This window comes from Protomyctophum parallelum (genome assembly GCF_964188405.1).
Source record: "Protomyctophum parallelum genome assembly, chromosome: 6".
NCBI lineage: Eukaryota > Metazoa > Chordata > Actinopteri > Myctophiformes > Myctophidae > Protomyctophum > Protomyctophum parallelum.
Window position 1 is genome coordinate 13282150 of NC_139701.1, and position 11891 is coordinate 13294040.

Sequence of the window (11891 nt, forward strand, 5' to 3'; positions counted from 1 at the left end):
TGGCTGGTTTGCTGACTGACTGGCTGGCTGGCTGACTCATAGGCTGACTGGCTGACTGACGGGCTGACTGACTGGCTAGCTGACTGACTGACTGACTGGATGACTGACTGGCTGATGTACTGACTGGCTGGCTGGCTGACGGGCTGACTGACTGGCTGACTGACTGGCTGACTGACTGACTGACGGGCTGACTGGCTGACGTACTGACTGGCTGGCTGGCTGGCTGACGTACTGACTGGCTGGCTGGCTGACGTACTGACTGGCTGGCTGGCTGACGTACTGACTGGCTGGCTGGCTGACGTACTGACGGGCTGGCTGGCTGACGTACAGACTGGCTGGCTGGCTGACGTACTGACGGGCTGGCTGGCTGGCTGACGTACTGACTGACTGACGGGCTGGCTGGCTGACTGGCTGACTGACGGGCTGGCATACTGACTGACGGGCTAGCTGACTGGCTGACTGGCTGACTGGCGTACTGACTGACGGGCTAGCTGACTGACTGACGGGCTGACAGACTGACTCACAGGTTGGTAGACTGACCGACCAGCGGTCTGACTGGAAGCAAAGTGGCCAATGAGCCATTTGTGTCAGAAACCAAGAGAAGGACAGTCAGTCAAATCAGATTAAAGCCACCAGAGCCACCAGGCTGCTTCAAAGCACAGGTTTTATTTATTTAACCTTCCATCTAATCGGGACAGGTCCAATAAGAACAGGGTCTATCTAATCGGGACAGGTCCAATAAGAACAGAGTCTATCTAATTGGTACAGGTCCAATAAGAACAGGGTCTATCTAATCGGGACAGGTCCAATAAGAACAGGGTCTATCTAATTGGTACAGGTCCAATAAGAACAGGGTCTATCTAATTGGTACAGGTCCAATAAGAACAGGGTCTATCTAATTGGTACAGGTCCAATAAGAACAGGGTCTAATTAGGACAGGTCCAATAAGAACAGAGTCTAATTGGGACAGGTCCAATAAGAACAGGGTCTAATCGGGACAGGTCCAATAAGAACAGGGTCTAATCGGGACAGGTCCAATAAGAACAGGGTCTAATCGGGACAGGTCCAATAAGAACAGGGTCTATCTAATCGGGACAGGTCCAATAAGAACAGGGTCTAATCGGGACAGGTCCAATAAGAACAGGGTCTATCTAATCGGGACAGGTCCAATAAGAACAGGGTCTAATCGGGACGGGTCCAATAAGAACAGGGTCTAATTAGGACAGGTCCAATAAGAACAGGGTCTAATTAGGACAGGTCCAATAAGAATAGGGTCTAATCGGGACAGGTCCAATAAGAACAGGGTCTAATTAGGACAGGTCCAATAAGAACAGGGTCTAATCGGGACAGGTCCAATAAGAACAGGGTCTAATTAGGACAGGTCCAATAAGAATAGGGTCTAATCGGGACAGGTCCAATAAGAACAGGGTCTAATCGGGACATGTCCAATAAGAATAGGGTCTAATCGGGACAGGTCCAATAAGAACAGGGTCTAATTAGGACAGGTCCAATAAGAACAGGGTCTCGCTCATTTCTAATGAAGGGACAAAGTAGAGGAAAGGAAGGAGGCCATTAATTATTATGAAACAATAGTTTCTGTTTCCAATGTCTTTCTTGTCGACCCTTTTTTATTGGATATTGAATATCAGAATGTAATTGCAAAGCAGGTGTTGCAGGCTCTGTGGTCACACACACACACACACACACACACACACACACACACACACACACACACACACACACACACACACACACACACACACACACACACACACACACACACACACACACACACACACACACACACACACACACACACACACACACACACACACACACACACACACACACACACACACACCTAGCCCTCGCCCAGATCGCAAAGGCACCTGGGTGCAGCTGACGGGGATTGGGAGGGGTGCTGTATTTGCATGTGTGCGTGCGTGTGCGTGCTTGCGTCTGTAGATGTAGACACAATTAGACACCTTTATTATCCCACAGGGGGGGAATCAGTCACCCTGGGGCAGCACAGCAGTTAAGGTTACAGCAAACATGTGAGGATAAGTACTGTAGCATACAGTAGAAACAAGGGAGAAGGAAAGGCAAGGTGCAACAAGAAACAATAATAGTAGTGTATGTGTGTGTGCACGCGCGCGTGTGAGTGTGCAGGGGAGATTAGCCCAAACGACCCCCCCCCCCCCCCCCCTTCCCTCGCCTCACCGCACTCACCCTCCTCATATTACAGTGCAGCCCATGTCCCCAAATGCAGGAGAGTCAAAGACACAAAAACACGGAGGAGAGAGATGGGAAGTGGAGAGAGTGAAAAGAGAGAGAGAGAGAGAAGGAAGGGGAGGGGGGTGGGGGGGGGGGGGGAGTGAGTGAGTGAGAGAAACGGAGAGAGAGAGAGAGAGAGAGAGAGAGAGATAGTGGTAGAGACAGAGACGTTCGACGGGGGCACTTACCGGATGCCTGCCCTGAGGGTACATGATCCCAGGAGAGGAGAGGCTGGCAGTCCGTTTGATGGCCAGGTTAGTTCCCTGGCCCTCCACTCCTCTGCTCTCCACCGGTCACACTCACACAGAAACACACTCACACACACTTTAAGTCCCTGCTCTTTAGCTGGGATGAAGACAGCAGTCTTCACTCTTCTAGTCTCTATCTCTCTGTCTGTCTGTCTGTCTTCTTCAGAGGTCGGACTCTCTCTTCTAAGATGGGTTCCTGTTGACACACGAGAGGAAGACCTCGGTCCGTCCTTCCATCCGTTTATCCAAAAGATCCCACGTGAAAAAATAAAAATAGACAAAAAAAGAAAAGATAAAGAGCTATCCTCAGACTTCCACTTTGGATCTTTCTCTCTCCCGTTCTGTTACATCCCTCCAAAGTCTCGGCTTGTCAAACACAACACTCCTTCCTTCCTCTCTCTGTCTCTGTCTCACTCTTGTGAACAGTCAAGGTCCACATGCACGTCGTACTGACATGACACAGAGGATTTCATCCGAGCAGCCGACCCTCTCTCTCTCTCCCTCTGTCCCTCCTCCTCTTCTCCTTCCCGGGGATCCGTGTGTGTTTTCACCGGAGCCCTCCTCCTCCGACGGTGGAACACACAAACATAAACACTGCTGCTCCGTTCGCCGTCCTCCTCCTCCTCCTCTTAGTCTCTCTCGCTCTTCTCTAAACCCTTATCTTCTCCTCCTCCTCTCTTCCCCAACTGAAAACCAACCTCTCGTCTCGTCCGGTCGGAGCGGTGTGTGCAGGAGAAGGAGCTGTATCAGTGGATAGAGGAGGACGAAAAGGGGAGGGAGGGAGGGAGGGCAGAGCAGAGCAGGGAGAGTGAGTGAGCTTTGTTTTTAATCTAAATGTGGAAAGAAAAGAAGAAAAAAAACAGAAAGACGAGGGGGGGGGGGGGGTGAAAGCAGCAAAGAACAGCAGGTCAGTAGTGGACCCAGCAGGCTTTTCAGCAGCGAGCTCTAGACTGTAATATATTGTGCCTGTTGGCTTCAACACAAACACGACAGGCTGCTAAGGCTCCCCTTAAGGTGGAGCCGGGGAGATAGAGGAGATACCCTATAGCTGTCACAGAGACAGTAGAGAGAGACAAGAGAGATGGATCCCCTTTCAATTGTGGTCAGGCAGACAAAGCAATCAGTTATGCCCAAAAGTCAGAGTCACACTCAGACAGATATGTATCGCACTATACGCACGCACGTAGACACACACACACACACACACACTCGCATGCAAACACGACCACTATGTGTGCACACACTCGTCATGCACGGGTACACACACACTCTTTTTCCGAGATTGATAACTTTATGGGTGTTGTCAACGCCACAGCACACACGCTCGCACGCACGCACGCACGCACAAACCAAATGCACGTACGGTGTCACGTTTCCATGTACGGCTCCAGCAGCTGAAAACAGTATGCTGTAATCTCTCACAAACAGCCCCAATATAGGAACTGGGAGCCTATTTTAGACGCACCTGCTGCTATCCGAGGGAGCATCTGGCATTAGTGTTCCATACCTGGACCCATTAAGACCAGGTGTTTACTTAGAGCCTCTCCATGTGTACGAGACTGGGGCTTCTCGTAATGAGTTTATCTAGGACAGCGCCGACTTTGAACTGGATCAGACGGCCATTGATCTGACACAATGTGAGACGAGGAGGTCTTGGGCATCCATGGGGAATCCCGGGCGGGCCGGGGACACGCTGACGACGTGTTTGATAACAGCTAGTTCAGCTAGAGCAGGGTTCCCCAATAGGCGGCCCGCGGGCCATTTGCGGCCCAAAGGGCGCCCCCTTGTGGCCCATGGAAGAATTTCAAAAAATAAAAAAATGAAATAAAATGTTTTTGTTTGTTTTTAAGGGTCCCAGATATAAATGGCATTAAATGGGGGTCAGTAGTCTATGCATGTCAAACTGGGCATCCTTTTCAATTGGGGTCTTGCCCTGAAAATGTATTTTCAGGGCAAGACCTCGACCTCGCGCGTGCAGACTCTGCCCCCAGCCTGGTACGCTAGTCAAAATATGGCCCTTGAGGAAAATTAATTGGGGAACCCTGAGCTAGAGTGTGTCCCAGTCAGAGCTTCCTAGTCCTACCACCAAAAGTCACAAACAGTAACATTACATTGTCTAAATTGACCCACAGTGACATTGTCTAAATTGACCCACTGGGGTTCATTACCATTTCAGTAATATGTTCTCCTACAGAAAATACATTGTGTCGATAGTTTTGTATATTAAAATAATCACACCCGTGTTAAATGTGGGCTGTGGGGCCAGTTATCACCATACATCATCTCATTTCGGCCAATTGCAATTTGCGTCTTCACTTTTCCGTCTTCTCTGACTTACACTTGTGTAACAACCAACCAACACACAAGACCGGCTCTGGACTACAATCCACCAGAAAAGAGGATGCCAGTGAGCCCAAAACCAAAGTGAAGGCGGTCTGCACTGGATGAGCTCATCATCAGTAAGATCTGCACCACCTGGCAGGAAGCACCATGCAGACCCAAAGGGGTCAAAGAGGGGTCAAAGAGGACTGAGCCATTCATTGTTTACAGTCGGGTTGTAACTGGACCACGTTCCAAGACAATTCGTTGTATGCAACATGTACCTGGTAGTAAAGTGTTTCTGACTGTATATAAACTATTAAATTATTATTTTAATAAGCTACTACATTAGTTGCCAACTTATTAAATAATTAAATGGCAACTAATAGCTAAAAAAAAAATTAACGTAACTAAGCTGAGGAGAGAGCCATCTCTATTTCCTCACAATAAGCTGAGAGTTCTCTGGATCTCAGAGAGATGACAGAGACATGCATCGACAGCAAAGAGAACATACTGTGACCTGTCTGTAGCACATAACAATGGCGGTGCCATATATGTGCAGAATCACATCGTGTCCAAAAACATAATGTCCATTTATTTGATTATCAGAATAATCATTAGTTGCACTGCAGCCCTATGTGAGGGTATGTTAAGACTACAATACCACTGGTAGTTGGCGCCTGTGTGTTCAAATAGCACACAGAGATAATTTATTACGTTTTCTTTATCAACAAGTCCTCAATGGAGAATGAAATGTTGCCTACAATTAAACAATCAATAACTTCCAAAACAATCAGTATACTATCAGTAGCACAGCAATCTACTCCTCTCACACGACGACAAGTAAATTAGTAAAAGAAGAATTGCATACTTGAAAACGGGGGTGCAGAGAGAGGTTTTTCCAACGGCAATAACTCCACTGTGACTGAAGGCTTACTGTATCTTCCATACTTTGCTGACTCTACTTCCAAATGACAGTCTTCATAATGGGATTAATAGTCTGGAAAAAGATTTTTGAATGGATAATATACTTCGTTCTCCTGTGCGCTGGCAAATTAGCATTTTCCATGGTTCTCTACACTTCTCTCTCTCTCGATCATTCTCTGCCCACCTCTCCTGCCTGAGGTACTCTCTACAACATATTTCCTACAGTATATCTAAAAGCATTGCACTAATCGTGGTTATCTGAAGTGGGTTACACAAGCAATTATTCCCCAGACTTTCTCATGGAGTCTGAAACATATAGGTAAACAGAGAGAGAGAGAGAGAGAGAGGCTGACACAGCAGAGAGATGCTGGAGCATTTAGCAGTGCTAAGTAAAGAACTTTAAAACACTAGTTTTGAAGCCTCAATGTGTAACTTTTTGTAATGAATAACATTACATTTTGTATAATCTGTATGGTAGAGTGTGTTAATACAATAGAACTTATACAAGCTGGTCAGCTGACCAGCTGCTCTTGAATGTGCCCAATACCAATTAGAGGTCCAGAGGCGACCGTGCTTTTTCAGTGGGCGGCCCCAACCTCTGGAACAGTCTGCTATCACGTCTGCCTGCTCCTTAGAGGCCTTTAAATCTTTACTTAAAACTAATTTCTTCTCTCTGGCTTTCAATTATGTTCGACCAAATTAACTTGTGTAAATACTTGCCTTGCTTTGATGTTGTTATAATATGCTATTTGTGTTTCAGAAGGAGGAGAGGACACTGGAGCAACACAGACATTTTAAGCCTTTTTATTAGTATACAAAAAACGACTAACGTTTCGACCTGTGCGGTCTTCATCAGAGTCATAAAACTTTGTCTTTGTAAAAGTGCTCTAGAAATAAAGTTTGATTTGATACAATTGGGTTGTATTTTGTCTCCCTGCTCTTCTGTTAAGACATTTATCATGTCAAAGCAAGGTCTCACCTAGACACAGGATGACTTTTTACCTGATGGTCAAGATTAAATGTATCCCCTGAGCAAGCAGGCCGGCTCTATTACAGTAGCTCAATGGTAAAAAAAATATATATATAGAAAAGAAAAAAGTCAGCACTTGAGCAGGAAACCGGGTTCAAATCCGGGGTAAAAAAAGAAAAGTTACGTAATGCTGCTTTAACCTGCTAGGAGGGAACGATACAATTAACCAACCATTAAAAACCGGCAAAGCATCCGTGTCATTGTGGATTTTAGCTAAAACATTATTTTATACTTTAGGTATTCAAAACATTTTTGCAAATGTTTGAATATACTGTATATATATTTTTAACATTTTTTAACTCAAATCTTTGCTTCTGGGGGGTTCCTGGAACAAAAATGCCAATCATTTTGAGTGGTCCTTGACAAGAAAATTACGTAATCACCCAAACACTTCTCTCTGTTTTTACTAACCACCTTATCACCTAAAACTGGAGTATGAATAGGCCTTTTGACTAGTGTAGTATATCCTCTCAACTCCACGTCTCCACACCTGTGTCTAGTTTTCATTTCATTCTAGCCATCAACACTGGGATTTAGACCTGCTGGTAGTATTCCATACAATGTAAAAAACAAGAAATGATGACATACCCGTAGTCATATTTGTCAGATGAAACAAGCATGTTTCTGTGTCACAACCTCGTGGCCGTTGTTTGCGTTCGTTTCCGACATTCTGTTCGTGGTTCAATCACAGCTGTTGTCGCTTCCAGCTGCGGTCTTTGGGTGGCCGCGGTGCGCTAATATTGTATTAGTAGAAGATGCTTTCCCAGGGAGCGATCACTTCCGTGGTGCGGGGAAGGGCTTAGGAGGAGGCAGCCAATCATGACTAGGTCGCTACTACGTGATTGCCTAATAATAATAATAATAATTAATTGCATTTTTATAGTGCTGTTCTATGCACTAGTTGCCACCCGTCCCTTAAAATACAGAATCGTCCCTTATTTGAGAATTAAATTATGCGTCCCTTATTGAACCAATAAGGAACGCAGTTTGTTCCTTATTTTCCTAAATAGCCCCTACACGTCAACACTGAATTTAACAATAATGAACAAAACAAAACACAGGAAATATTAAAGTCAGCACAATTGTTCTAGCGGGAAGCACACACTACCTAAAGTAGCCTAAACCAGTGGTTCCCGAAGTGAGGTCCCCCAGGGGTCCTTGAGGGAGTTCCAGGGGGTCCCCAGCTAAATTATTGTTTGGAACCAAATGGACCCTTATGGGTCTGTAACTCTGAGAGTGTACAAATGGAACCAAATGGACCATCAGAGTTAAATTAACATTGATTTTACAATATGAATTGGGGGTCCCAGAGATAGAAATGCCATTAAATGGGGGTCTGTATACTAATGCATGTCAAACTGGTACTTGAAATTAAATGGGTTGAGAATCACTGTGTAAAAATCTTCTCTTATGGGGGTCGCTGGCATATATTTTATAATGGGCTGCTGATGTTGTTATGCTCATTTGGAAAACAAAATTCTACTTCAAAAGTTGTGTATAGCATACCATAAACAATAAGTTGATGGGAAACTTCAACTTATTGCTTCAACGTATTGCTTCAACTTATTGCTTCAACGTATTGCTTCAACGTATTGCTTCAACGTATTGCTTCAACGTATTGCTTCAACTTATTGCTTCAACTTATTGCTTCAACTTATTGCCGGCCTTGCCGCACACGCCTGCGCCGCAAGGCCGCGGCAGGCGTAAAGAGTGTCCCTTATTTCAAGATCTCAAAGGTGGCAACCCTATGCACTACGTGCCTACTCAAAGCGCTTACAATGGTTCATTCATTCACACATTGGGAGGTGAAGCGGTAAACAGTCGACGCCAGCGTCTTCACTTCCCACATTCACACACCAATGGTGGCGAGCTCACACCGACCGACTCATTGGAGGCAATGTGGGGTTCAGTGTCTTGCCCAAGGACATTTCGACATGTATACAGGAGGAGCCGGGATTGGAACCGCCGACCCACGGGGTCATTGGATGACCTGCTCTACCTCCTCCTGAGCCACAGCCGCCAAGTTTACACGAGTTTAAGACTATACCATTGGCTTAGGGGGGCAGTCAATCATGACTAGGTCGCGGAAAACGGGCCTCAGGTTTCACCTGACAAAAAAAAAAAAACTACCAGTATAGGTCAGTGTGTTGAGAACCACTGCTGCACAGCCAAAAAGCAGTTTTTTCCCCCCATATCCTCTACTGTAAAAAAGGCACCAAAACAAAACAACATACATGAAAAGGAGACAAGTGATCCGTGTTGTGTCGCGTCGTGTTGTACAGACTGAACAGAAAGCAAACGGAGGCCAGCCTCAGTAACTGACCTTGTCAGTGGCCTTGCATTGTTAGGGAACAGCCTGCATCCAGATTTAATTCCTGTCGGCTACTGATATTCACAAACACTGCAGCGGGAAATAAACACGGGCCCGTTTAGAATGTGTATAGCTTTGTGACAAGGTCTATGAAGTAGGCCTACAGTACTACGAATCGACCTGAAGTGAACCAGGGACACTCACGTTTTGGTTGGGCTGTAGCGGTTCCAGGCAGTGCCAGAGAAGAATGACGGACAGCATCTAAAACAGAAAACGGTGTAGACGCCACAACAGAATGGACAACATCAATATGCGTTCTTAAAACCTTTATACCGGTAGTTTAACAGTGCTGGGTTTAATCGTAACAGTATGTTTCTAATCACAAAGACTAGAAAAAAATCACTGAAAATATGGATAGCCAGACTAAAAGCAGTGGTTGAAAGTAAGTGCATTTACTTAAGTAGCCTATTGTACACTACAATTTTTAGGTACTTGTGGCCATGGAATATTTCCAATTTCCAGTACTTAGCCTACTTCCACTCTCCGCATCTCAGAGGCAAATATTGTACTTTTACACCACTATTTGAAAACGTTTGTTACTTTGTAGACTTTGATTACAAAACATACATTAACCACTTCAGCCCTACAGTATAATATGCATTTTGGCCAGGTGAAAATAGCCGATGGCTCACAATGCTCGGGATGTGACACACTGTGAGCTTGTAAATCGGCTATTTTCAAAAGATTATTATACATTTGAAAACTTTAAATGGGACCTTCTGCACAATTACTACTTTTACTTACATACATTTTGAAGCCAACATACACTTGTACTTTTAGTCAAGTAAATGTTGAATTCCAGACTTTCAATTTAACATGTATTCCTATAAATTAAGGTAAATTAACACATGCTGATAAACCATGTGACATAATGTGACTACTTCCACCACTGGATTCTAATCACGAAGGCAAAGCTATGGTACGTTAATCTCTGAAAATATGGATAATAATTAGCCATATTGCCACTGACCCAGACTAAATGTAACATACCTTCGTAGTTGCCTAGGACCCTATGGTCACGGTGGTCAGTCACCTGCTGACAGGCCATGAGCGTCCAACAAAGTACCAGCCCCAGACATAAAGCATATTAGCATAATGACTGCGAACCTGCTACATTTTCTGAAACATGGCTGTCCCAAATACAGAAAAGGTAAACAAGGATGCCGAAAGGGGCTACTGTCACTACAAGACAGATGAACTATTAACTAACTAAAGGTAGACCACACCAAAGGCCAGTGGAGAACAAAATAGGCAAAAAATGACGAAAAATGAGACCAAAACCAATCCATTAATGTAACATTCGTCATTATTATGAACATTGTGTGTCTTACTAGCCCGCCACAATGCGGTCAGTCTGTCGGCTAATAGTGGGTGTCGTAATTCTTTTTCCCATCAGTCAAATTAAGAAAGCGACGGAAATTCCACGTCAAGGGTTAATACACACATATCTTAATTTAGCATAAAATAAGAAAGACGCCTGCAACTCTCCCGTTCCACCTTAAAGGCCGTGCCGTCCGTTAAAACGTTCTCTGGCTTGCGATTGGACGACCGAGTCCCCTCGGCCGACCAATCGTCTTCAGAGGAGCCCCACGTTGGGTAGTGACGTCATTGGAAGCAGAGGCCAATCGTGACTCGGCGCGGTCGCTGACAGGATGCGGGCGGGGCAGAGTCTCTGTGGGGATTGTGGGCATTGAAGTTCCAATTATTCTGCGCACGCACGCGCGCGGACACACACGGACACACACACGCACACACGCACACACACACACACACACACACACACACACACACACACACACACACACACACACACACACACACACACACACACACACACACACTCTCTCTCTCTCTCTCTCTCTCTCTCTCTCTCTCTCTCTCTCGGCTCTTCCGCTGTCAGTCATGCTACATAAATGCTCAGTAAATTCCGCCGTTAATTTCAAACCCACTAGTAGTTCTACCGCGCGCGACACACACACACACACACACACACACACACACACACACACACACACACACACACACACACACACACACTCACACAACACGCACACTTCGTCGAAACTAATTCATGTTATGGACAAAAAATAAAAACAAGGATGGACTGTTTTCTTTCACTTTTTATTTCACATCAAATATGGAACCTCACAATACAAAGCAATGTGCAGACATGATGCAAAATCCATGCAGCCTATATTAGCCTATGCTTAAATGTAGGCTAAAGGCTAAACCTGTCCTGGACATCAGGTTCAGAACAACAGACCTTGCAGTCGCATTTCATTCCTGTCTGCCTTGCCCTTCAAACACACATCAATCTATCTGGTAGTGCAGGTTCAATTTCATATCAAATAAGGGGCCAATATTTCTTTGGCTTTTTATTCGGACTACCATTTGATGAGATGTAGCCTATCAGACCCAAGACTTCGAATATTTGTGTCGTCCTTCGATAAGATTTTGTCCACAATTCCATGCTGTATTGATGTTGGTACCAAAAATCAAAACAACAACTATTTATACATTCCAAAGCAAATTCCTATGTATGTATACACAATGGCAAATAGGTATCTGAATCTGAATGTCTGAGACCATCTCTCCCTCTCTACTATACAGTACACACAGTAGTATATTTTAGTGTATCTTAGGTGCTATTTACACGAGGATGGTGTTCATATAAAACGTCAAAAATATCGTTTGCTGCTGTCATTTAGACGAGAACCGCAAC

At 45.0% G+C, this 11891-nt stretch overlaps 1 protein-coding gene across 1 annotated transcript in view; it reads right to left on the reverse strand.

Moving 5' to 3' along the window:
* The window catches only part of tle2b (TLE family member 2, transcriptional corepressor b), a 102909-nt gene extending 99712 nt beyond the window's left edge, over positions 1-3197 (reverse strand). The window contains exon 1 of the mRNA XM_083766618.1: positions 2463-3197. Coding sequence (XP_083622744.1) covers positions 2463-2486 — 24 coding nt within the window. The 5' untranslated portion in view covers positions 2487-3197. The remainder of the gene's footprint in view (positions 1-2462) is intronic.
* Between the last annotated feature and the right edge of the window lie 8694 nt (positions 3198-11891).